The sequence below is a fragment of the Podarcis tiliguerta genome, assembly GCF_965153285.1.
Source record: "Podarcis tiliguerta genome assembly, chromosome: 17".
In the NCBI taxonomy this organism is placed as follows: domain Eukaryota; kingdom Metazoa; phylum Chordata; class Lepidosauria; order Squamata; family Lacertidae; genus Podarcis; species Podarcis tiliguerta.
The window spans coordinates 39,738,827-39,766,819 of NC_139550.1; the positions used below are offsets into that span (position 1 = coordinate 39,738,827).

The 27,993-nt window shown below is 46.7% G+C and overlaps 1 protein-coding gene across 1 annotated transcript; it reads right to left on the reverse strand.

Annotated features, from left to right (window-relative positions):
• Positions 1 to 6,848: 6,848 nt before the first annotated feature.
• Positions 6,849 to 26,480, reverse strand: ELK1 (ETS transcription factor ELK1). Its single transcript, XM_083421093.1, has 6 exons — positions 25,815 to 26,480; positions 21,102 to 21,310; positions 17,833 to 18,258; positions 14,603 to 15,013; positions 13,312 to 13,413; positions 6,849 to 10,666 (listed from the first exon to the last, which is right to left on the reverse strand). The coding sequence occupies exons 1-6, from the start codon at positions 25,858 to 25,860 to the stop codon at positions 10,568 to 10,570; spliced, it is 1,293 nt and encodes a 430-aa protein (XP_083277219.1). The 5' UTR covers positions 25,861 to 26,480; the 3' UTR covers positions 6,849 to 10,567.
• Positions 26,481 to 27,993: the final 1,513 nt, after the last annotated feature.

Here is a 27,993-nt window from a genome sequence, read left to right on the forward strand (position 1 = left end):
AGCTACAGTTCCCAGCACCCTTAACAAAGTACAGTTCCAAGGTTTATTTTAGGGAAAGCTATGTGCTTTAAATGTGTGGCATATGCAGCCCAAGCATGGGAAAAGGCTGGAACCCTAGAAAATCACCAGCTTTTAATTCATACTTTGTGATGACTCCACTACCTCCTCATAGAGCTTATGATTTCTTTCTCTCAGGATTCTATCAAGTCAGGAAGGGCACATAATGGTACCAAATACAGTTTAATGAAACTGCTGCTTCAAGTTATTTCTGCTTTGAGAGCTTGCACCCACACGTCTGATTACTCACCCACACGTCTGATTACTCCTCAATTTCACCATGATGTTGGCATGAAAGGATTCCAACTTGGTGACTCTGCAGAGTTTCCCTCAAATGTGCACCAGCACATTGACTTTGATCTCTCTGCTAGGGAATTGTGAATAATATTGAATGTCTTGGCTTAGAATCATAGAATCATAGAGTTGGAGGAGACCACAAGGGCCATCGAGTCCAACCCCCTGCCAAGCAGGAAACACCATCAGAGCACTCCTGACATATGGTTGTCAAGCCTCTGCTGAAAGACCTCCCAAGAAGGAGACTCCACCACACTCCTTGGCAGCAAATTCCACTGTCAAACAGCTCTTACTGTCAGGAAGTTCTTCCTAATGTTTAGGTGGAATCTTCTTTCTTGTAGTTTGGATCCATCGCTCCATGTCCGCTTCTCTGGAGCAGCAGAAAACCTTTCTCCCTCCTCTATGTGACATCCTTTTATATATTTGAACATGGCTTGATCATCGTTGTAGACATTAATTATATGATATCCAATACACATCTTGTAACCTGCCCAAAAAATGGAATCTTCACTATTATAATTCAATTTTTAAAATATATTTCTTCTTCATTATCATTATCTTGATTGATTTGGGCCAATGGGGAACAAACTAAAAAAAAGCCTGGGAACACTCCTGGAATGGGCTTTAAGAAGCTGAAGAAATATTCCTCTTGAAGCTGTGGGTTCCTGGCTCTCTGGTTTTATCATATTATTATTATTATTTTTATCCTGCAAGTTTAACATTGGATTTGATTCCTGGGTGAAGGCTACCCTTTCCTTTTTCTGGTTGGGGGGTATTGAATTTGCCTTTTAAGGTGTTGTTTGGTTGGATTAAGAAAAGCTCAGAGAGTAAAGCCATTTTCCAGGCTTTCTTCCATTTCCCCTGTGTATTTCATTAGAGAATGACAGGAAAGACTGTACATAACCTTTCCCTTTGGGTGAGCAGAACTTTGTTTTGAGGACAGTCAGCAAAACAGAAGAAGTGTTTTTAAACAAGGGGAGATAGAAGGGGAGGGGAGGAGAGGGGAGGAGGACATCTGTTGGTGGGAAGTTGTAATTGCATCTGGATTTTTTTTGTTTTCTCTGTTGAAAAGAGAAAGTGTGACACCTAGCAGACAGAAAAAAGTACATCCGATAAAACTTGTGATAAAATTGGGAGAGATTGTGTTAATTAATATAAATAAACCATAGAATTATAAATATTTAGATATGGCGGCAACCCCCATTCCAACAGGAGCCTCAGTGGCAACTCCAGGACAGGGGAGAAGGGGTTCCGCCCAGGAATTAGAACCAAAAACTGATATTGCAGAAACGATTATGGATTTAAGAAAGGAAATGAGGGAGAATGCAAAAACATTGGGGGGTCAACTGGATCAGAATACAAAATTTGTACTAGACTTGACAGGACAAATTAAAGAATTGACAAATAAGACAACAGCTTTGGGAATATCAGTACAGGAGCTTAAAACTAAGACACAAAGTTTAAAAGAAAAGACAAAGAAAGCACAGGCAGAGAGGAAAGACTGGATAAAACATCAAGAGAAATTGAGGGAGGGGTTTGCAGAAGCGAGGGGCTTGCAGGAATCAGCTTGGGATGCAATAGCAGTATTGGAAATGTGCTTCCGGGGAATTCCAGAAGAATGAGAGGAGGATATAGGATCTAAATCAAGCATGGCCAAACTTGGCCCTCCAGCTGTTTTGGGACTACAACTCCCATCATCCCTAGCTAACAGGACCAGAGGGCAGGGGTGATGGGAATTATAGTCCCAAAACAGCTGGAGGGCCAAGTTTGGCCATGCCTGAATTCCAAATTAATTAAGGAGCTGTCAGAATGGACAGGGATTCAGGAAGAATTGGTGGGAAATTCGATAGACAGAGCCTTCAGAGTTAAATCAAGTTATGCTTGATTGCCAGGAGATTGCCTAGTGATTTTTTAATTCATGTGCAATAAAGGATACAATATTAAAAATGAATTATCAAAAAAGATTACAAATAGGAGAACAGAATTCAATCATCCTGAAGGAGATACCTATTGGATTACTTTAAAAACTAGCTAATTACAAATAACTGACATATGCTCTGAAAAGTAATCAAATTCCATATAGATGGGAATTCCCAGAAGGAGTTTCCTTTACATATAAGGGTAAGAAACATATCAGAGGTACAGAAATTTTGGAGAAAGTATAAAAAAGAATTAGGAGAAGTGAAGCCCTTGACAGAAGGCGAAGGGGAGCGAAGACAAGAAGAGGTGGAAAAGCAACAAGACTCGTAATTAGGTAACTAGAAATAATAAGATTTTAAAACAAATCAGAATGGTGGATTTAAAAGTATTAACTTGGAATGTAAATGGCCTTAATGGTAAGGCAAAAGGAAATAAGATAGAACATGTGTTGCAAAAACAGAATTTAGATATAATTTACTTAAAAGACACTCATGTAGCTAAAAAAACATAGAAGAGTCTTGATAAATAAAATAATTGAATTGGAATTTGAAACTCAGAAAAGAGAAAGAAAAGAGGAGTGGTATCAATGTAAAACCCAAACTGGAGCCAAAACAATTATTTAAGGATGTGAAGAGAAGAATGATTGCAGTTCAAATAACATCACAAAGCGAAAAAATAATCTTAATTAGAATATATGCACCGAATGAGAGAAAGTCAGATTTTTAAAAAAATGTTAGAATATGTTGGAATATATGGACCAGAAGATAATTTTAATGGGAGATACAAATGGGGTAGTCTCCCTAGAGATGGACAGAACAATAAGAAAAACAGAAACAAAGGAAGGAAAGCAGACCCACAACCTTTTTAAAAATGGTGGAGAATTTTGGTTTGATAGATATTTGGAGATTTAAACACCCACTGGATAGGGAATTCAATTTTTTTTCAGAACCACACCAGTGCAGTGGAAGAATTGACTGAGTATGGCTCTCGAGAGAATTATCGATACAGGCCTAAGAGGTAGAGATACAACCAAGAACACTTTTGAACCATAATTTAATAATACTTGAATTAAAGGGAGAGAAAAATACCCCAAGTAGATGGAGATTAAATGAGGGATGTCTAGATAACCAGAACATCTTACAAAAAGCAGAAAAAGCCCCGAGGGATTATTTTGAGCTAAATTTAAATCAAGAAACAGGTAGAAAGATGGTCTGGGATGCTAGTAAAGCTGTAGAGAGGATTCTTTATCCAACAAAATGCCTGTAAGAAAAAAATTAGAGAAGAAGAAAAGAAGTATTGGAAGAATTTAGTTGGTTAAAAAACCCGAGAAAGTCAATAAAACAAACAATAAAGATGCTACAAACACAATATTCAATTATAATAAATCTGGAAATAGAGTGCAAAATAAAAAGGAGGAAACAGCAAATTTTTAAATATGCTAATAAGCCAGGTAAATTACTAGCATGGCAGTTAAGGAAAAAAAGGGCATAAATTTAATAATAATAATAATAATAATAATAATAATAATAATAATAATTTATTAACACCCCACCCATCTGGCTGGGTTTCCCCAGCCACTCTGGGAGGGTCCCAAACAAATATTAAAAACAAAATACAGCATTAAACATTAAAAACTTCCCTAAACAGGGCTGCCTTCAGATGTCTTTTAAAAGTACTTTGAAAGAAACAAAGAGAGATTTGAGGTAGGATGAATTTATCTTTTTTGGGAAGAATATCAGTGATAAAAATGAATGTATTGCCAAGAATGTTATTTTTATTTCAGTCAATACTGGTGATCGGCAGTGCAGGACACTTCAAGAAATGGCAAAAAGATATTTCTAGATTTATTTGGCAGGGGAAGAAACCAAGGATAAAATATAAATTGCTAACAGATGCTTTTGCCTTACCAGATTAAAAATTCTACTATAAGGCATCCTGAATTTGCTGGATCCAGGAATGGATAACATTGAAAAATGCAGATATTTTAGATTTAGAAGGACATGGTAATAGATTTGGATGGCATGCATATTTATGGTATGAAAAAGCAAAGGTACACAAAGATTTTCAGAATCATTTAATAAGAAAATTATTTTTTATGGTATGGGAAAAATATAAAAACTTATTAGAACAAAAAAACAACCTTGGTGGCTCTCCCCTTTAGAAGCAATATCTCAGAAAAAAGCTGAATATGAGAAGTAATTGGCTGACATATAGAGAGCTGTTAACCAAAGTAGAACACCAAGTAAAACTAAAAGACTATGAGGAGATAAGGGATTTATTAACGGATTGGTTAGAGTTTCACCAACTAAATGATATTTTTAAAAGACAATAAGTGTCAGGGAGAGGCAAACGGCTAGAGAGCTAAGGGGAGAGACCAGCACTTATAGAGAGCCGAAAGAGATAATTAGCAGTCTATCTTCTGACAGCGAAGAGGAGGCAAAGAGCAGAGAGGCTGAGCCCGGAACTAGTTATGCTTTGAACAGAGAAGAGTTTGGATTTGGATTTGATATCCCGCTTTATCACTACCCGAAGGAGTCTCAAAGCGGTTAACATTCTCCTTTCCCTTCCTCCCCCACAACAAACACTCTGTGAGGTGAGTGGGGCTGAGAGACTTTAGAGAAGTGTGACTGGCCCAAAGTCACCCAGCAGCTGCACGTGGAGGAGCGGGGAATCGAACCCGGTTCACCAGATTACGAGTCTACCACTCTTAACCACTACACCACGCTGGCTCTCAGAGGCGGGGTTTCCGCTGACTTGCATGTTGGGGGAGAAAAAGTAAAAAGAAACTAGACGCGGCATCTGTGCCGCCCGGGTCGGACACGCTTTGAAGCTCTGAAAATGTCCTTTTGAACTGTGTTAATAAATCAAAGAGATTTTAACTGGAAGCGAGCCTGGAGTTTATCTATGCCGGCTTTGGCAGCGCACACCTCTTACAATAAGAAATGTTTTAATTGTGAGATAGCAAGATTTCAAAAAGATCTATTAGAAAATAATCCCAACTTATTGTCGAAAATGTATAGTTTGCTCTAAGAATGGCATACAAAAGATGAACAGGTCAAGTCAGTAATGATACACTGGGCAAAGGATTTGGGACATAATATTTAGATGGCAGATTGGAAAAGGTTATGGAAAACAAACTTGAAATTTACGGCATGTTTGAAATACAATTATATGAAAATGATGTACCGGTGGTATTTGACTCCTAGTAAGTTAGCAAAACTGTATAGGACAAGTACAAATACCTGCTGGCAATGTAAAGAAAAAGAAGGTACTTTTATCATATGTGGTGGACTTGCAAGGTGATAAAAGCCTTCTGGGAGATGATATATAATGAAATTTTTAAAAATGTTTAAAATACCTTTGTTAAAAAAACAGAAGCTTTCTTATTAGGAATTATAGGTACTGGCATCCCAAAGGAGCAGAAAATCCTTTTTATGTATGCGACAACAGCCGCTCGGATGTTACTAGCCCAGAGATGGAAAGAAGACAAAGTCCTTACCAGAGAAGAATGGCAAGCTAAGCTGATGCCAAAATGGCAAAGCCGACTGGAAAACCCAGGAACCAAGAGAACAAATTTTTTTTTTAAAGAATGGGAAAATTTTATAAGTTATCTAGGGGACCACTGTAAGCAGATGGAAACATTCGCAGGATTTTAATTCCACTTGTAATGTAATAAATACTTTTGATAATATGGATTAATATAAAATTTAGAGTATGGAAGAAGTTGTAAATGTTGAAACTAGAGGGAGTGGGGAGAAGTCGCAAGATTCAGAGTAATTTCAATATATGGATATGTATTTGGATTGTTATAAGTTCATATTTGTAAAATCAAATAGAAATGATTTCAAAAATATAAAAATTAAAATTAAAATTAAGCAACCCCAAATGCTCAAGTATTTTCTGATTGTTTTGGCTTATAAAATAATTCAGATCCACTGATCTTGCAGAATTACTCTCAGTTTACAAGATAACTGAACTTAAGAAGGAAAATATATGCAGTGTATGTTATTTGCTGCAGTATCGTGTTCCATGGTCCTTTTGCAGTCACCTCTTGAACATGCCTCCACACGAGGATCCCTTTGTCACAGGGTCAGCACTAATGTATGGCTACAAAAGTTGTTTTACTCCAGCACAAAAAGTTATCGAAAGCTGCGCATGGTGAAGGGAGGAGGGGGAGCAAAACACCACCCCAGGACTCCGTGCCGTTCCTCTGACTCCTTCGGAGCCGCGCCCTCCTAAGTCCCCCGGGGACTTTCAAGCAATTAACCCTGAAGACACAGGCTTCAGGATGGAGAGCGCCAAAGAGGCCGTTTGTCCTAGGCAAAAGGTTGATAAAGCTACTTTGCTGGGTGCTCTCAAGAAAACTGGGACAAGCCCAATGGCACCTGCATGAGAGAGAGGCTCCATGTGGAGAGCCAGCGATTGGAGAAAGCCCGGCTCAAATGGTTCTAAGCATTGTGCAGGCTCTCCCATGGCTTGACCATCTCAGTCCATCATGGCTTACTTGATCTCCTCACTGTTTGCATATGGTGTACTCAAAGTGTAACCATATTTCACTTGGTTTATATGAAACAATATTTGCATTTTACTGATTGTTTACTCATGGCTTACCTGCGGTTTGCATGTTGGATGGCTAAAGCTAAACCACAGGTTACTGATGAAATTACGTTACAAGTTCATCATTTACAAATACTTACACATGATGTATTAGAGAGTTACACAATGTCTTGCCATAGTTCACTCTTCCCTTGCCTGCGCGTTGCCAATGGTTTATCCTTCCATCCGCCACTTGGATACACTGGGCTCAGCCACAATGTATTCTCGTTCCCACCTGTTTTGCTATTGTGTAACTCATGGCTTATGATGGTGTACTCACAGTTTGCGCTAAAGCACACCTTACTTTATATACAAATCACACATGATTTGTTCATAGTTAACACTCATGGTTTGTACCTGATTGAGTTGCAGATTGCTGTTTACACAAAGTGCCTAATTTATTAAATAAATCTGTAAACCACCCCTTGTAAAGCACTTAAGATTTCTCCCAATGGGAGGCAATATGGAAGTGCAAAAAAGTATAATCATTATTACTATTAAATGCTACACAAAGGGATGATTAAAATTAACCACATATTTCTTTTAAAGCACAGAAAATGTGCCACTTAAAATGCTCTTCGGCCACCTCTTGTCTCTATCATCCAATCTCTACTCCCTCTTGGCTTCCTCTGGCTTCATAACTTGTGGTAGCAAGAGCGCATTTAGCATCATCGGCCACAAAAGAGCCAAAGGAATGAAGCCTATGCATCTTAATTACTTCTAAAGTTACAACTGGATGTAAGCAAATCAGGGCCAAACTGGACACAAATGCAGCAGGTGTGTGTTTTCAAACTGCAAGAGGGGCAGATGGGTGGGGGCGATAACCTCTTACCCCACCCTTTCCATAGTTTTCTCGCAGCTAAACTCACTTTCCATATGGGATCCCTGCTGGTGGAAAAACCATGCAGAACAAACTGTGAGGTGGTAAGCTGTGAGTCAGGGAGGGTTTCATGTGCCTCATGCAGAAGACCTTCTCCCTTTGTCAGCTCCTCCCCAGCCCCAGTTCCAAGGTGGCATGGGGTCACTTCCATGTTTAAATACATGGGCCTGTAGTCAACTAACCTGTCACCATAGCAAAAGCCAGTGCAAGGGCTCCCGCTAGTGCAAAGGGGCCTTCTACCTCCCCCCCACACCCAGCCTTCCCCAAATGTGCTCTGGGGGATCAGGAGAACCCCCAGAACACCCCCAGGGGGAGGAGAGGAGGGGCTATTCCATCTGGCAAGCAGAAATGCTGGCACTGACAGAACTATCAGAAGAGCGTGACACAGAATTCTTCCCCATGGATTTCATGCCGTTGCTCTAGTTTGGCCCTCAGATACGAGAGAGAGAGAGAGAGAGAGAGAGAGAGATTTCAATGAAGTCACTCTTCATCCCCACATCCTGTGTCCCAGGTGTACAGCTTGGCACAGTCAACTATCCTCTCCATTCAGTGAACCCACAAGGAGGGAGGCCTTGTCGCGGAGGAGCTGCTGAGCATCTGCTACCAAGTCCCTGAATGCATGCATCCAGGGCTCTGGACAGCCTCCCTGGGCTCCCCAAAATCAATGCTCAATGTTTCCCCGTTGCTGAAGTTGGGGGAATCTCAGTAATGGTAGACATGTTGTCTCACAGAGCAGCCTATCCATCGTTGCTGAACTTCTAACTGAGGGAACGTTCTGGGAACAATCTGAAAACCATGGCCCTGAAAACATGTCCCATAGTCTTCTGTCCACTTAAAAACCAAACACAACTGGAGAGCCAAGCGCTTCTCTTTCCCACTTGCTTTAAAATAAATCTTGATCTCCCACCCCCACCTTAAAAAATAGATATAAAAAATGGACGGATAAAAAGATAAATATAGCTTTAAACCATCTACTATTCTCTCAGTATGACTTTTTTGATAATAGATAAAACTGTGATATATACTCTGTGAAAAAATAGAAGGCTCCAGAAGTTCTGATTAGGAATCATATGATATTTCTGAAACAGCATATTTTCTGCTTCATTAACAAATAGTTCTGAGGAATCCCCACAAAAACCTCAAAGCAGAAGGGACGGAGTTTTCACGATCTGAGGACCCAAGTTAAAAACTCACCTTATGAAAAGACACAGCCCTTTTGTAAAGAGTCACAAATTCCCTTTTGATGTAACTGGAAGGAAGTGGGAAGCTGCAGAAAGAGGCTTAACTTCCTTTTCACTGTTTCCATAGAAAGCCTCCCCCTCCCCTGCCCCCTTGTTTGGGTTGCAGGAAATGACCAGGATACCCTCTAACGTGGGAATTTGTCACTGCGGCTTCCAGGGTGACTTGAGAGCTGGAAGTAAGTGAGGAGGTATGTGAGGACTTTCTCTTTAGTGACCAGTCAGCAAGTTAAACTTCCCCAGAAGATGGTCAACATCTGATATTTCTCCACTGAAGAAAGAAATGAAGCCATTAAGACCGACTCCCAAGTTGAAAGGATTAAGACTTCTCGCTCGGTCATTTCTGTGGTGACCTTTGTCGTCAGCAAATAAATTAAGGAAACCATTCTGTAAAGTCGTGGGACTTCCATTCTCTGGTCTCCACATTGACGAACTGGTGACCTTTGACCTTTAGGTGCATCAGTACTGAGGTGCATGTAGATTAAAACAAAAACAGGGCTTCCTCAGCTGCAGTTGTGATGTCAAATGGAATGTCTAACATATCCAAAAGAAACACCAGAAACATCTCTCACCTCACTGAGCCAAAGGACTCATGGACAACATTGTTTAGCCAGAACTATCATGGCTGACACCGCTACCTTTTCTGGCAAAACTGAACATGACTAGCAGTGCCTCCTCTTCCGGTGCTGACCAGCAAACACATCCAATGCATTTTCCTTTGCCATGCCAAGCCAATTAAAGAACACTCTGTGCCAAAACCATCTTTCGTGTAGTCTGAAGAAACATGACCAACTGTGCTTCGTCTTCTCCTTTCAGCCACAACAGATGTGGTTAACCTTGACATCCTTACTTGCATCCAGCCACAAACATGGCTGAAATTCTTTTGGCCCAAAAATAGCTTGCACACAAACACCCTGATCATCCATCGTTGAAATCAACAGACAATCAACACAAATATGGTTGGTGCTGCTTCTGCCCCCCTGCACACAACCAAAACAAACTGCTGGCAGGCTCTGTACCTTTCTACCTTTGAACCAAGGAGAGAGGGAGCTGATGAGATGAGAGGGTTGATTTACCTTGTAGGATGTCAGGAGATAGGTCGCCTTCTGGAACTTGGACCATCACCTCAACTCATCTCCATTATGAGACTGAATAGCAAGAAAGAGAATACGAAGGACAGCCCAAGCTGCTAGACTAAAGGTAGATATGGGCAACCCCTTAACTGGGGCGGCGGGCGGCAAATAACTGAGGTTATAACCTCTTTGCCCCCAGAGAGGTATTTGAGGGTCACATGAAGCTTTTCAGAAGCAAGTAGGTGCAGCACAACGTCTTGGTGTTAGGGAGACACCGTTTAGTTTCAGAGGAACATCCTGGCCTATTCGAGGCAATTGGATGAGATCTGTTTGCTACACCATTTCCATCCTTCAAGCAGCTCATTAGTCCTTGGCTCACCAAAGGGATCCTCCGGCCAGTGAAGAGACACACAGTTGTCCATCCAGAGAAGTAATCCCAACTGCTTGGAAAGAAACTCAAACCAGCTCTTTGGCAGGAGTACAGGACACAGCGATGCTGAGCAGAAAAGCTATGGCTTCTGGGGTCCGGGAGAGAGGACTACAGGGGTGGAGAGTCCATCCACACTGAGAGAGGGGATGTGAACTTGGGAGCTGGAATTGCTGGGAAACTGAAGAGAGAGGGGGAGGGAATTAAGATCTGCATACATTTATAACAAAAGTCAAAGACAGCTTTTCCTGGGCTTTGGGGGGGGGGGACAATTTTGACCACAAAAGCAGAGAAGTGCAACTCTCCTCTGCTCCAAATCTCCCCCCCCCCAAAAAAAAACCCCACAGAGAGAGAGAGCTCCAGATGCCTGGAAATGGGGTAAAAATTCAATTCAGTTCACTTTTACAGGTGAATCTACCTAATTTGCACACAAAATGAAACACAACCATCCTTTGAAATTTACACCTCTCCAAATTTTGCAAGGCCATTCTGCAGCCTTGTAATGTGTGCAACAACAGATACACTAGGGTAAAGTGTTATGAAAATGCATATAATAGTGAAGATAACATACAAAAATGCTTTGTATTAGGGAACGCTACTTTGCAAAAATGTGTGCATTTAGCAAAATTTCCTACAAACAGCTGTATATTAGAAGAAAATCACACTGAAATGTTGATGAATTCTAATAAATTTTAATACAAAATCACAAACTGATGTGGAAATGTGGAAAAATGAGCAACCAAAATTGACAGTTTCACCCATCAATCCCTATTGAAGCTCCACCAGAAGCAAGTGGCTGTATGTGTATGCAGAGCTTACCTGGAGCAAAGAACTGGCGAGATGAGATATCCTCCCCGCCCCCCCACCGGAAGCTTTCATTCTATGCACCACAGCAGAGACACATCAGGTTTCATGCACTGTCCCTCAGATGCCACATCCATCTCCCCCATGTCCCTCAATTCTTGCCCAATGCTAGGGCATATTTCACATGCATCCCCCAAATTAAACATTCGGCTGTTATTTTTTTGTGAAGCCATGTACCGTAGATACTATGTTAGCCACAATTCACATCTATCCTGTAATTTCTTGAGAAACACTGCATTTTGTAAGGAACTTCAGATCTGAAAATGTCTATAGTGTGGACAGTGGGCGATTTTAGAATGTATCCAACCATCCTGACACCTGCAACGGGGTGCAAACGTGTTTTGAAACAAAGCAGAAAACCTGCCCTTGCTGCCTTTTAAGTTGGCAATGTGTGCATAGCTTCAGACTTCCACTCCTTTTCAGAACCCGCCCAACCCTTCAGCAATTAAGCTGTATAAAAGCCTCAAAGAAAGGTCATCTCCACACACTGTGGGGCCCTTACAAACTTTTGCCTTTTTGTTTTCTCCCTTAAATTCTAAATGTGCACCACGGCACCCATATGAATGACTGCAACGGCATTTCACCCTAAGCAAAATAAATGAACAAGTAGGCTATTTTTTAATGAAAGATGAAGGACAGGACCAAGGACAGCACATTATTTCTGCCCAGACCAATCACAAAAGCTTCTACCTACTGAATGAGGCACAATATTTATGGGAGTGGGGATGAATCAAAGCAGAGCACAGCCAGTTGTAAATCCCCAGAGGTGGTATAAAGTTTCACCCTATTCTTATGTCACTACCCATCAGTCAGGACTGGCTGGATGAGGAAGAGCGGTGGGAGCCGCCCACCCGAGAGCCCCCAGGGAGGGCACAGAAGGCGATGACTTAGATCCCGGACACTGAAGAGCAGCCTGTGGAAGGGACAAGCTGGGAGGTGCCAGAAGCAAGGGGGTTGAGCAATGAAAGGGGGTTAGTCACAGTGGGAGCACAGACTCAGACAGAGGGGAGTCAGAGGCTGCCCTTGCCACACAGCAATGGGACAATCCCAGTCCTGCTGCCTCTCCTCCCCCTCCGACACCCGGCTCCGAGTCCTGCACATTGCTGAGGCCCTGAGCTCTCCCCCTTGACGCAGCCTTCGTCTGCTTAGGAGGGAACCAGAGTACGAGGCTAGAGAGGGAAGGGTGGGGTCAGTTTCAGCAATGTCTCAGCTCTGGAGTCAGGTGAACCAAAGGACTCTGCTGTGGCGTTATTTTCTGTTAATATAGAGCTAATTGCATTTCATGCCTTCCATGTGTGTGCCTGCCCTGTGGTTGATCTGACTCACTGACAGCTCCTTGACACTAGGGGAACCTTGGGAAGAGGGAAGGAAAGAGGGACCTTCTCCCCCCCCCCCAGAGTAGCAGCAATGGCGGCAGCAGAGCAGGTGGGATGTGGCACACTTTACAGGGAAACTGGTGGCCAGTTGAAGTTCCCCAGCAGCAGCAGCAGCAGCAGCAGGTGCTCTAGTAAAGGGAGGTGGAGTGGGTCAAATCTGCATGGCGAAGCTATCCCTCCGGAAAACCAATGATCTTCTGCAATGCTTGGGAACCACATATTGCACATTAGCACTCAGGTGAGCCATTTGGTCTTCAGACACCACTTGCACATTTCAAATTTTGTCCCAACTATGAGGATTACAAACAAGGAAGGAAGGAAGGAAGGAAGGAAGGAAGGAAGGAAGGAAGGAAGGAAGGAAGGAGCATATACACACAAGTGGTCAAGTGCATGCTGGATACCAGAATTTACACTTGCACAGGAGGATTCCAGATGTGCAAGAAAACACACAGCTTGTTATATCCCCTTTGTAACCAAGCACCAGACTCCCCAAACAAACCCGATTGTCTCTCTGGCTCTATCCATAATCTTCCACCCTCACCCCCCACCTCAGTCCTTCTGTAAGACCTAGGATCTTACATCATACCTGGAAGGAGAGCTTGGCTGGGCTGCGGGGTGCGATGGGGCTGAGTGTGCTCCAGAAATGGATGGTGGGTGGCAAGGAACTCGGAGTGAGCAGCACTGGGGTCTGCAAAGAAAATCAGGACGTCACAACCAGAACACGAAATGGTTGGTGGCAGAGAGAAAACAGCACTCCTTTAAGAATCCTAGTCCCGCTCCATTGGCCTGTTTTCTGTGTCTGGCTCTGAGAAGGCCGAGGGCAGGACTAAGGGATTAGATTTTGGCACAGCGAAAGGTAAGAGGCAGGAGCGTCTGAAGGAGCTGCCTCCACCCCCATCGTTCTGCAGCGCCGAGGGCCTTCTGGCGGTTCCCTCATTGCAAGAAGTGAGGTTACAGGGAACTAGGCAGAGGGCCTTCTCGGTGGTGGCGCCTGCCCTGTGGAATGTCCTCCCATCAGATGTCAAGGAAATAAGCAGCTATCCTATTTTTAAAAGAAATCTGAAGGGAAGTTTTTAATATTTAATGCTGTATTGTTTTTAGCACTTGATTGGGAGCCGCCCAGAGTGGCTGAGGAAACTCAGCTAGATGGGTGGGGTATAAATAAATTCTTATTATTCTTATTATTATTCTTATTATTGCCATTTAAAGACAAGAGAGCACATTCTGCCTTCTCCTGCAGCACAGGGTTCTAGGTAGTAGCTGAGGACAACAAGGCTAGTTGGCTATAGGAAGTGGGTGCAATTTTATGAGGCCATTCTTCATATGTGTTGCTCTTTGGAGCTATTTGTACTTAACGCTACCAGTGGCAAAGGGCTCCTGACCTGCACCTTTGGCTGCCACTCAGAAGAGACAATTTTGGCAGAGTTAGCTTGTTGTGTGAAGCAAAAGGCAACCTCCTTTGCACCTGATGATCCAACTGGCGCAGTTCACAACCTGAGGTTGGGACAGTGGGTGGTGGGTGAGAACACCCTTCCCCAATGCCATAAAACAAACTGCCAGCAAATCCCTTTGCTGCACAAAACAGTCTCTCTGGGTTGGTAACCAAAGTGCCACTTGATGGGCCAGATTTGGGCTCTGGAGCCCCACTTGCCAATTCCTGCCTGACTGAGCCATGTGCATATCTGTTGGTTGGTTGGTTGTACAAAGCAGAAGTCACATTTGCCATCCAGGCGGAATGTTAAGCACCCCATTCAAATCAGGCACATCCTCCCTGACAAAAACAATTTTGGAAAAGATACCCTAGTTCTACCCCCCAGTTTTCTGAGAAACGAATGAAGTCCGGTCCCAACGGGGCCAACTGAGAAACATGGTCTCACCAGTGCATGAGAAGAAATGACCGTGGTTGGGGTCAGCGTACTCCCTGCCCCTCCAGGTGCCAAGAGACTGTTCACAGTGGCATTCACTTTCTCCTGGGTTGGCAGTGAAGGTAGCTCCAGGACTTTCGGCTTCTTGCCCTTTTGGGGCTGTCCCTCAAGAGACACGGTTGCTGGTCTGGGGGACTGAGCTTCCTCTTTCAGCAAACCACCCCCTTCCTCTGGCAGCTCAGCCTCCAAGGACACCTTCTCCAAAGAGGCCTTCTCTGAAGGCAAGGTCTCCTCCTTGACTCCAGCCTCCATTAAGACCAGCAGAGCAGCTGCTTCCCCATCAAGGTCAAGGTTCTCTTCCACCTTCACCAGAACCTTCTCATCAAGGGGGGGAGGATCCAATGGGCTGGGCTCCACTATGACCTGGATGACAGGAAAAATAAATAGAAGGAAGGGAAGAATCAGTCAAGTAGTCTCTCATGCAAAGAGAGGGTTGGGGTCTCCCCCCCATCAAGCAATATGTACATTTTATGAAATAAATTATGAATTTGCTAGTGCCCTCCCCAGCTTCACTTAACCCCCAACCTTGTTTCAGGAATCCTTCCTCAATCCTGCTCTGTTTTTCAGCTTTGCTCACCTAGGACCCATTCATTTACTCTGCTCTCCTTGTTGGCGTTCAACCAAATTCTTGCCCTAGCAAAAGGATTAGCGGGATTCCCCGCCCCGCAGCCTCAACCTGTGCCATCCCCAAATCTGCTCCAGAGGGATTGGGAGAAACCCCAGAACACATTTAGGGAGAGGAGAGGGGAGAGCATTCTGCTACACAAGGAGAAACACTGGCCCTGGTGGAATGTTCTTCTTAAGTCTACGTTGACCACAACCCCTGGACTTCAGGCCTCACAAGTGCTGTCTTGGGGAGGTCAGATCTAAAGGCCTGACCAATCTCACATTCTCTTTCCTTCACAAAGGCCTGTTGGCCACTAACAAGAAGGGCAGGAAAATGAAGGGCATCCCCAGCAATACACCCAACATTCAGAAACAGATGGTCTCAGAAAAAGGAATCCTACCAAACAGACTCCCTGGAAAAGACCCTGATGTTGGGAAAGATGGAGGGCACAAGGAGAAGGGGACGACAGAGGACGAGATGGTTGGACAGTGTTCTCAAAGCTACAAACATGAGTCTGACCAAACTGCGGAAGACAGGAGTGCCTGGTGTGCTCTGGTCCAGGGGGTCACAAAGAGTCGGACACGACTAATTGACTAAACAACAACCACCACCAAACATATATGGCTGTTACCAACTTTTTTTCCTAATACTTCCTTTACTGTGACTCATGCTCTGCCGGTATCCCTGCGGATGCCTGTTTGAGACCTCTTCTATTTCATCCATTTGCTGTTTCCTGAATGCATTGTGGCCCCCAGTCCATGCTGCTGAGTCACACATGCTCACCTGATCCCTGGTTTCTGCTTTATGTTCTCCTGCTCTTGCCGACACAAACCTCCCCAGCTCCCACTCCCGTCCCAGCAAGTTCTCAAGTCCGGGGGGGAAGGAAGGGGGTGGGGGCGGTCCACCCTGGGTGTCACCAGAGGGGGGTGACAAAATGCCAGGCCTGCAGCCTGCCCGAGTCACACATCTCTCCTGGGAGTGATGCAGTGGCTTGGGTGCCCGCAGGCTCTGCACTGCCCCAAACAGTTTGCCCACTGCCTCCCCCTCAGCTGTAGGGCGGCTGAGTGGGAGGAGGCAGGCAGACTCCTTGGAGGCCTGCCCCAGCTGCCCCCCCCCCCCGGGCACAGGGCACACACGCCGCCCCAGGCGCCTAATCGGCTTGCTCCGCTGCTGCCTTAAGTACAGCGTTTCACAAAAGAAATACTTCCACTTGCTGACAGGTTTTTTTGTTTTTTGTAATGCATTCCACTCACTGTACCTCAATGCACTTGGGCACTGTGAAAGGAAAGCCACAGAAATTGTGGGTGGTATGTTAATGAAGAGTAAATTATAACACACTGCTTAATGGGGCCTTCACTTTTCTGTGAACCATCCTGAGACCTCTGGGTATAGGGTGGTATATAAATTCAATAAATAATAATAATAATAATTAACTGCATATCAGTTCATCTTCATATCAGAAACTTCATGCACCTGCAAACTAAGCTCCGACCAGCATGATATATAAAAAGGCACAAAGTCAAGGTGTTCCCATCCCAAGTGTGCACAGCACAAAATCTACTGCCAAGTGTGTGGGGTTCTGGAACCACAGCCTTTACAAAAAAATAAAAACCAACCCAAACGCAAATGTGTGGAGAATGGCGGGATTTATGCTTTCAGATGCAGACTGACAAGCATAAGATGGGATGGGGAAGCTTCCCAGGCTTGATGTGAAAAGCTTCACTTGTTTTATGTCAGGCTGCTGCTAAGAGGCAAGACTAGCAAATGGTGTTGGCACCTCTAATAACGTCTACCAAGGATGAAAAAGAGACGTGAGGATGGGCAGAACTTCCAGCAGGAAGGACATGGTGAATGGGTGCGTCTTCTGTGCACCTCCTCTTCTCAGGGCCAGCTATGTGAGCCACCACCGGCCTTCTTCATTGCTGCTGCTGCTGCTGCTGCTGCCTGTCCAACATCCCTGTCTGAGTTCGAGAACAGTGACAGCAAGAGCTTCTACCTCCAGGCCCAAATTGGGCCCAGGGGGAGAGAGCAAGGAGATGGACAGCTGTGACCACGGGAAGGAGGAGGTGCGTCCAATCAGGGCATCTTGCTGCAGGGCCGCCAAAAGCTGAGGCCAGCATTGTCTCTTCTCCAGTCTTGTTCACTTATCGTCAGCCTGCTTCCAGTCAGTTGCTGTTTTCTGGTGGGATTCAATCACATACTGTACCGTCAAATAATTCTGCACAGTTATAATGGATTGGGAGGTCTTACACAATAAAGTTTGGCCTTTTTGCTATGAGGAAAGTGAATGGCGGAAAGGCACTGCAAAGTGTGGGATAATACTTGCTTGGACACAGCGTCACCTAACTTCTAGCAACTAAACCCAAAAGAATGCTCATTCTTTTGCCAACTACTCTGCCTGCAAACAAATCAGGAGGAAAACTCAAAGAACAGGCCTTCTTTTGAAATATATAGAACCTCCAGCCATCTATCCCTTTGGAACCAAAGTCCTGTCCTTCCAGCAAAGTGGAATGCACTACCTGGAGTCGCTTGCAGCTCTGAAAAAGCAAAACCTTCCACCACTTTTGTGACTTACCTGCAGGGGCTCCTGAGACTCCTCTGGCTCCTCAATCCTGATGTGCAGCTGAGGCGGATTGTCCACTGTGGCCAAGGAGGGGGGTGGTGGTTCAGGGGCAGCAGCAGGGGGTGGCACTGTGGGCAAGAGCTCTGTCTCCTGGCGGGAGACCCGTCCAGCGGGCGAAGGAGCCTGCAGCGACTGAATGGTGAAAGTGGAGTAGAGCCCAGAGCGCATATACTCATTCCGGCTGCTGCGTGGGGCACCCCCAGCTCCACGCAGGGCTTTGGGGGCCCCAAAAGACCCCTCGCCCCCTTTTGCTTCACTCTGCACCTGCTCAGGCCTTTTGGCTCCTCCCTCATCCTTTACTCCCTCCATGCTTGAAAGCTCCGGGTAAGAGACAAATTTGTAGACGAATTTCTGCCCACTGACTTTACGGATGATATTCTGGAAGGAACAGAGGGCGGCAAAATTAGCACAGCACAGGGTACAGTGATCAAACTACATCTGCCATGCATCTCACAGAGGCTCCGTCAATGGTATCTTCCAGAAAGGGAGTCTGGTGTGTTCTAGACTTTCTAGGCTACGATTTCCATCAACCCTGAACTTTCCCAATGCTCATGGGAGCTGATGAGAGTTGGAGTCCAACCGCATCTGGAAAACACAGCAGTGGCCACCCCTGACTTGGGGCATACATGGATGCCAGGCTGGCACCTGAGCTGCCTCTGCTTGCTGCTGAAACCACACAGCCAAGACCAGGCATACTGTATGCTTTGTACATGAAAATTACGTGCCACAATAAAACTCAAATTCTGCACCAAGAAAAGATTAATACTCTGACCAGCATTAATTATGTCATTTGTAAATATTTTCTTGTATGGCATGATTTATTATTTTTGTGGAGAGAAACAACCTCTGCCCCCTCCCTCACTGTTGTTGTTTTAAAAGTGAAGATAGATATTTGAAGAGAATTCACAGCAGGTTCTTCACCCCTGGCAACAGCATACCTTTGTAGATTTCCTCATTTTATTTAAAGAGAAAAATGGATTTTTTTTTTGCAGAACGACTCCTGTGAGTAGAGCTGTGTAGATGATGTCCCGGCTGCTTTGCAGAAACAGAGTCACACACGCACAAACACCCACAACCCCCAGCCCTGGGTAGGTAAGAAATACAGTTATGGTGAAGAGACAACCAGCAATCCACCTGATGAAAGCTAAGAGTCCCTAGATGTCCCTTTAAGGGAGTTACTCACAGAGATATGGTTTTGATCTTGCTTGAAAGTAAAAGTCATCAGACTTGGTTACAGGTGCATGTGTGGGTATAAAGAAACAGTAGTTCTGAGACACCCACAAAGAAATCCTGTGCACGTAAGAGCAAAGTCCCACTGTATTCCGTGGGGCTTAATCCAAGGGCAGAGATAGAAGCAGAGAAGCGGAAGACGACTAATGGGAGATCTCTCTGGAGATCTTATTCAACATCTTTATCAACGACTTGGATGATGGACTCAAGGGCATCCTGGTCAAATATGCAGATGACACCAAACTGGGAGGGGTGGCTAACACCCCAGAGGACAGGATCACACTTCAAAATGACCTTGACAGATTAGAGAACTGGGCCAAAACAAACAAGATGAATTTTAACAGGGAGAAATGTAAAGTATTGCATTTGGGCAAAAAAAATGAGAGGCACAAATACAAGATGGGTGACACCTGGCTTGAGAGCTGTACATGTGAAAAGGATCTAGGAGTCTTGGTTGACCACAAACTTGACATGAGCCAACAGTGTGACGCGGCAGCTAAAAAAGCCAATGCAATTCTGGGCTGCATCAATAGGAGTATAGCATCTAGATCTAGGGAAGTAATAGTGCCACTGTATTCTGCTCTGGTCAGACCTCACCTGGAGTACTGTGTCCAGTTCTGGGCACCACAGTTCAAGAAGGACACTGACAAACTGGAACGTGTCCAGAGGAGGGCAACCAAAATGGTCAAAGGCCTGGAAATGATGCCTTATGAGGAGAACGTCTAAGGGAGCTGGGCATGTTTAGCCTGGAGAAGAGGAGGTTAAGGGGTGATATGATAGCCATCTTCAAATATATAAAAGGATGTCACATAGAGGAGGGAGAAAGGTTGTTTTCTGCTGCTCCAGAGAAGCGGACACGGAGCAATGGATCCAAACTACAAGAAAGAAGATTCCACCTAAACATTAGGAAGAACTTCCTGACAGTAAGAGCTGTTCGACAGTGGAATTTGCTGCCAAAGAGTGTGGTGGAGTCTCCTTCTTTGGAGGTCTTTAAGCAGAGGCTTGACAACCATATGTCAGGAGTGCTCTGATGGTGTTTCCTGCTTGGCAGGGGGTTGGACTCGATGGCCCTTGTGGTCTCTTCCAACTCTATGATTCTATGATTCTAAGCCAAGTCATTCAATATTATTCACAATTCCCTAGCAGAGAGATCAACGTCAATGTCTCAACTTTTTTGCTAAAATAAATACATAAATCCAAATTTAATGTCTCCAGTTCAATGCCTCAACTTTCAAAGTATAAAGGTATATTTATAAAAAGAAATTAAAAATTGGTTAGCAAGATTTCAACTCCCAAAATTGACCTGGGTGCTCAGTTGCCCAAGAAGGTTACTCATTTCTAAGTAACTCATTTCTATGAGATCTGATATCAGGTGGTGGATTAACTGGGTGCTCTTGGCCTCCACTAATGATTCATCTATACATTTGTAAACAAAAACAAATATTACACAAATGTCATAGGTTTCCAGTGCTGTCTCTTCCAAAGGTAAAATACCCTGTGTGGTGGTGTGCTGTCCCTGGAACCTCTTGCTACTTGGGGAAGTGGGGAGCATTTGTATGGACCATAGCCAGGATGCTTCCAGATCAGCCCTGCTGCTCTGCTTCTGTCTTCACCCTTACACAGCCAACACTCAGCCTTCCGAGATTTCACACACTCTCAAGCTTCTCATTGCACAAATAAGGGCTAGGCATGTGCTTTAAAGAGAGAGGGAGTGATGGGGTGGGGGTTGAATGTGAGATTCTCATAATGCTGAACTCTACTTTTGATGGCCCTGCCCACCAATCCTTCTCTTTTGGTAAATATGCAAAGACTGCACACACACACACCTCACCCCAAATACCCTTTTTTACTTTCCAGTGCATTCTCCTTCACAGGTAACTGATCCTGAAAAGGCTGATCTGAAGGGGAAAGCAAGGCAGGGGCGGGGTTAATCTAGGAGTCCTTGGTCTTCTGCAAGGGAGATGCTGGGAAGCCAGACTGCAGACTCCCACCTTGTCATAGTAGTAGCGCAGGGCCCGACTCAGCTTGTCGTAGTTCATGTTGGTCTTGTTCTTCCGCAGCCCCCAGAGCCGTGCAACTTCCTCAGCATCAACTAACTTGAACTCTCCGTCGTTGGATGTCCATGCGATGAGATGTCCGTTGCTCTGCTGCTCCAGCAGCTGCAGGAGGAATTGCCACAGGGTGACGGAGGGATCCATGACTAGAGGGGACAAAGGGAGACAGAGAGGCAGCCAGGTCAAGGGTGCTGTTTATGACGTGTTCCTGTTCCCTTGGGGGTCGGGGCAGTTTATACCGTCAGGAGAATCAAGCAGTACAGCTTTTCCTGAATGACAGGTTAGGAAAGCACCTATCTAAATGCTCCTGGGTCCAGGAGGGAACAATTCCCTTCACAGAAAAGCAGCATATCAGGAGAAAGGTCAGGCTAAATGCTGCTTTACATGCTAGAATTCTGTATGCAAGGAGGTGCCTCCCTTTCCTCCTTGGGGAGCATTGATGTCATTCCCTCATTCGGATCCTGAAGTGATCCAGCCCCAAAAAGTCCCTTTATGTGTTGCTTGATGTTGCCTCAGCTTTACTGTGCTGAGGAGCAGGCAGCTGTGTGGGCCTGATTCTACACACATTCCTGTCACTTGCCTGGGCCACTCAGAGTTACACTCCACCTTTGCAGACCACCTGTTGATCTAAGTCTTCCAGGGGACCATTTAATGACAATTCAACCCACTGTACAAGCACAGCACAAAACACAACAGATGCAGCAAGAAAGCAGGTGCAGTGACACCTTTTCCATCATTTTGTTGACTGTATCCTTTTGGGACGAGCAAATTAGGGAGGCTGCAAGAAACTCACTACACAGCAGTCAAGTTACCACTAGTGACAGTTGGAAACACCAGCTGCCAAGTTGTACGTGTGCTTCTTCCTTACAGGGTTAAGTTTATGTCACAAGTTTTATGGTGGTAATTGATTATATGTCTCAGGCAATTTGCTTGCCACTGGAAGATGTGCAGTGATCATTTGCCCATAACTGTTCCTAATAATATTCTACATGCGCTTGTAGAAGACGCAAAGATAACAGTTGAAAACATAATCGCTGACTGCTCTGCCTTATCCAGGCACAAAACAATTTGCAAAAATCATTTGTCACCAACCAGTGCTTTTCTTCTAAAAAAATGTTTAGGGGTTTTCTCATTTTCCTACTCTTATTGAAATATTGTCCCTCAATGAGGCCAAACTTAGATTCACAAAATGTTTAGGGGTATGCATACCCCCACGTTCCCCCAGGAAAAAAAGCACTGCTGCCAACTGAGTATGCAGTAAAAACTTATCAGTTCTTGCTCCAAATTTAGTTCCGGCCCACTTCTTGAGAATAATGATTACACCTTGTTCTGGGATAAACCTGTTATACCAAAACAATAGATTGCAACAGAGCAGACATCATTCTGGTATACAATGCACAGGAACACAGAAAGTTGCCTGCGACCAAAGCAGATCATCAGTACTGTTGACGCTGACTAAAAGCAGCTCTTCCGAGTCCATGATCCCACCTGGAGATAACCTTGGATGTTTTGCAAAGCATCTGTTCTACCTCTCAGCTCCAGCCCTTGCACCTAAACACCCCAACTGCTAAAACAGCTACTATAATAGATCTTTAAATACTTCTCTCTTTCACACACATGCACAGACACAAAACAAGAGCATTTACAAACTAGCCTTGGAAATAAAGTGTGCCAGTAAATTCACTGCAACTTGTACATGTCCCCTCTTGATATCAGCCCCAGGAGTTGTTCAAACTGCCCTGAAGCAAAACTTGATACATGTGTGCCAGCAGACCTATGAAATACAATTCAGGAGGTTGTCATTCTCCAAGCTTGTCATATATACATAAGTCTAAAACCAGGATTTTCCTAAATAACAATAGACAGTTCTTATACAAAGAGGCTGAGGAAATCAGATTTCTACCTGAGTAAGCAGCACAACATCCCAGAAGAGACAGGATGGATGAATGGGGCACCAATGCACACCATGCTTTACAGTGGAACATAAACGAAAAAGGCAGGTCTCTGCACTGAGCAGCTTCCAATTGACACCAGGAAAGGAAGGAGAGCTGACAAGGAAGAATGCAATGGCACCTACTAAGGCTGAGTTTCTGTAGGGGGTGAGAACTGAGAGCCTATGGCAAGTGCTTCACAGAATGGTGTGTTTTAAAGGTAAATTTGAAAGAAGAAATAGGAATATAGTAGTAGCAATCAGTGCTTTTTTCTAAAAAAAAATTATGTTTAGGGGTACTCTCATTTTGACTCAAGAAGATCACCATTTTATAGTTCAAATCAGGAAAAATAAACACCGTAAATGGACAAAAGTACAAAGATTCACGAAATGTTTAGGGGTATGCATGCCCCTGTGTCCCCACTGATATTTGTTTGTTTGTTTGTTTGTTTGTACCCCATCCATCTTAGTGGGTTGCCCCAGCCACTCTGGGCAGCATCCAGCATATATAAAAACATTAAAACATCAAACATTAAAAGCTCCCCTTCAAGTGTTTTCTAAAAGTTGTGTAGTTATCTCCTTGACATCTGATGGGAGGGCGTTCCACAGGGTGGGCACCACTGCTGAGAAGGCCCTCTGGCTGGTTCCCTGTAACTTTGCTTCTCACAGTGAGGAAACTGCCAGAAGGCCCTCGGAGGAGGACCTCAGTGTCCCAGCTGAGGGATGGGGGTGGAGACGCTCCTTCAGGTCTACAGGGCCAACACTGTTCAGGGCTTTAATGGTCAGCACCAACACTTTGAATTGTGCTTGGAAATATACTGGGGGCCAGTGGAGATCCTTTAGGACTGGTGCTATATGGTCCCAGCAGCTGTTCCCGTCACCAGTCTAGCTGCCGCATTCTGAATTAGTTGTAGTTTCCAAGTCATCTTCAAAGGTAGCCCTACGTAGGGCACATTGCAGTAAGCGGGAGATAACCAGAGCAAACACCACTCTGGCGAGACAAGGCAGAGGCAGGGAGGGTCTCAGCCGGCGTACCAGATGGAGCTGGTAGACAGCTGCCCTGGACACAGAATGGACCTGTGCCTCCATGGACAGCAGTATATATATATATAGTATGGCCTATATAGGCATTCCTTGGAGGGACTTCCAGGAATAAGGGCAGCAAGAGAGTAAAGGGCAGAGACATTTAACTATGGCAGTTCCCATTTCTCTATATACATCCAAAAGCAATCAGTGCTGAGGTGTGGTCTAAACCACAGCGCCACCCACAGGTTTGGTGGTTCGAATCCCCGCAATTGAGTGAGTTCCCGTTGCTCTGTCCCAGCTCCTGCCAACCTAGCAGTTCGAAAGCACACCAGTGCAAGTAGATAAATAGGTACCGGTGCGGCAGGAAGGTAAATGGTGCTTCCATGCGCTTTAGTTTCCGTCACGGTGTTCCGTTGCGCCAGAAGCGGCCACATGACCTGGAAAGCTGTCTGTGGACAAAAGCCGGCTCTCTCGGTCTGAAGCAAGATGAGCGCTGCACCCCATAGTCAAGTCTGACTAGATTTAACTGTCCAGGGGTCCTTTACCTTTTACATGTGCATGCATGAGGAGCCGTGGGCAGAGGGGCTCTAGGAGGCTGTGCAAGTGACATTTGCAAGCTGTGCCAGAGCCCAGTGTAACAAGAGAGAGACGGATCTGTTCCACAGTGCAAGGGAAGGACACTCTCCTTCATGGCTGGGACTGATCCATGCCCAGGACATGCACTAGAGGCAGGATCCGTGCGCGGGAGGGAGAAGCTGGAATAACAACTTCCTTCGGCACAATACAGAGTGCACAACCACCAGACTGTAATCAGTCCAGCTGTCCTTGCCTCATATCCTATTGGTGGTCCTCAAAGAGTGATTAATTTCTAAAATGGAAGCAAATGGTGGTGAGGTATTCTTATTTTTTGGTCGCATCCCACTACTAGACATGTGAGGAGAAGTTGTGGTTATTCAGTGTTAAATGAAAGGTAACTCTGCACATGCTCAGAATCACACACTCTGGACAGCAGTCTTGCTGTGGCCTGGCCAAGTCCAAGCCTGAATCCTGGACCCGGCTGGGGGGGCCTCCTTCTTCTCTTAGCCCCCCTTTGCATCCCCATCAGCGCCAGACTCACCCCCCCCCCGAATTGTCACAGGGAAGGGTCCTCTGTTAGCCTCTGGTTTACCTTTCCTACTGGGAGGCAAACCCCCCCCCCCCCCATCTGAAAGAAGGGCCTGCACCGGATCAGGAAGAGGAGCTGCAGGGATGGACAGGCATGGAAGGCTGATTTGGCTTCTCTGCTGCTGCTCCACCCCCCCCCCCCCGAATCTTTGGATTTGGCCTAAAGAGAGGATTTTCTGGTGCTGGATTTAATACCAAACCCCATCAAGCACTCCGTAATCCGGCAGTTAATGCCGAGTGCGGAGGCGGCGGCAGGGGGCGGAGAGATGGGGGGCAGGTGGCGATCTCGAGGGCAGGCAGAGGCTGGGAAGAGTCTCTCGGCACTCGCAGGAGACCTGGAGAGCGAGGCGGGCAGAGCAGCAGCGGAGCGGCTTTGGGCAGGAGATCCCGGGAGCCCGAGCGCGCGCTCCGTCCGAGGGAGACTCCGCTCCGGGCGCCGCGGCTGCTGCCCGGGAACACCCACCTGCCATGGGGGCGAGGGCGGTGCTGGGGTCCCCGGGCGGGGTCGCCCTCCATCCCCAGCTACTCACCCGTCAGCAAGGCGGCAGCCGCCGCGCCCGACCCGGGAGGCTCCATGGGCTGCGCGGCGCCTCTCCTCCCCTCCACCCGCGTCCCGGGCGAGGCTGCCGGCCGGCTCCAAGTTGCTTCTGGCCCCGCGGGACGCGCGGGTCCCTCTCTCCCCGGGGTGCTGGGGGGGGAGGCGGCGGCCCCGCTCCTCCTCCTCTTCTTCTTCTTCTTCCTGCCTCCGACCGAGCCGCGCAGGCCGGGTCCCTCGTCGGGGAGGCAGCGTTGACGGCGCCGTCACATGCAAAGCACGGAGGCGGAGCTGGCGCCCGGACGCCTGGGTCCTTTCCCGGCGGCGCGGGGCGGGGGAGGGGAGAGAGGTTCCGGCCGGACTCCTGGGCGCTCCTCTGGCGGGAGCCCGGAGGTGCCAGATCTCCCGGGTCCGCTCCGTGCTAACTGGGGAGGGGGAGGAGTTAAGCGAGGGCGCCGGGACTCCTGGGTCCTCTCCCAGTTCAGCAGGGAAGGATCGGGACCCGGGGAGGGGACTGGGGGGGGAGAGCGAGAGCGAGCGCCAGGACTCCTGGGTCCTCTTCTGCCAGCCGAGAGGGATCCGGGCCAACTGCTCCTGGGTCTCTGCGCCAGGACCGAGGCGGAGAGAGAGGCGCGGGGCGCCGGGGCGCCGGGCCCAGCCGGGTCTGAGCGGGGGGCGGGCGGGGGCTTGTCCTGCCGGTGCGGGGCCGCCCCTTGGCCTGCTCCTGCCCCCACGTTGCGAGGGGGCTGCCTGGCACAACTGCCAGCCCACCACCTGCTCGCCCCCTCGCCATCCTTGCGCGCCCCCGCGGTTGCCGCGGCAACGGAGGGAGGGGATGCAGGCGGAGGCGCGCGCGGGGTGCGGGGCGTCGAGAGGAAGTGAAGGAGGTTGCTGCCATGGGAACCTCTCTGCCTCCGCCGGGGGCTCCGCCGCCCAAGGCCGCCCAGGGCCTCGATCGCTATGGAAACCAGGCTGAGATGGCAGGGAGACCTGTGCGTCCTCGCCAGACTCCGGTGGTGCTGGCAAGATGCTCCATCAAAGGAACAGCCGCCTACCTGGCAGGCTTGTTGTCAGGATAACCAAGCTCAGGTGTGTCAAGTGCTCAGATTTAGGGCTCAGGCTGCAATCATATCTACACCCAAGTGGAAGTCTTTACTTCTGAATCGATTTATTATTTGTACCCCGCCCATCTGGCTGGGTTTCCCCAGCCACTCTGGGCGGCTTCCAACAAAGATGAAAAATACACTAAAATGACGCATATTAAAAACTTCCCTGAACAGGGCTGCCTTCAGATGTCTTCTGAATGTCAGGTAGTTGTTTATCGATTTGACATCTGATGGGAGGGCGTTCCACAGGGCGGGCGCCACTACCGAGAAGGCCCTCTGCCTGGTTCCCTGTAACTTGGCCTCTCGCAGTGAGGGAACCGCCAGAAGGCCCTCGGAGCTGGACCTCAGTGTCCGGGCAGAACGATGGGGGTGGAGACACTCCTTCAGATATACTGGACCGAGGCCATTTAGGGCTTTAAAGGTCAGCACCAACACTTTGAATTGTGCTCGGAAACGTACTGGGAGCCAATGTAGGTCTTTCAAGACCGGTGTTATATGGTCTCGGCGGCAGCTCCCAGTCACCAGTCTAGCTGCCGCATTCTGGATTAGTTGTAGTTTCCGGGTCACCTTCAAAGGTAGCCCCACGTAGAGCGCATTGCAGTAGTCCAAGCGGGAGATAACCAGAGCATGCACCACTCTGGCGAGACAGTGCAGGCAGATAGGGTCTCAGCCTACGTACCAGATGGAGCTGGTAAACAGCTGCCCTGGATACAGATTTGACCTGTGCCTCCATGGACAGCTGTGAGTCCAAAATGACTCCCAGGCTGCGCACCTGGTCCTTCAGGGGCACAGTTACCCCATTCAGGACCAGGGAATCCTCCACACCTGCCCGCCTCCTGTCCCCCCAAAACAGTACTTCTGTCTTGTCAGGATTCAACCTCAATCTGTTAGCCGCCATCCATCCTCCAACCGCCTCCAGACACTCACACAGGACCTTCACCGCCTTCACTGGTTCTGATTTAAAAGAGAGGTAGAGCTGGGTATCATCTGCATACTGATGAACACCCAGCCCAAACCTCCTGATGATCTCTCCCAACGGCTGCATGTAAATGTTGAAAAGCATGGGGG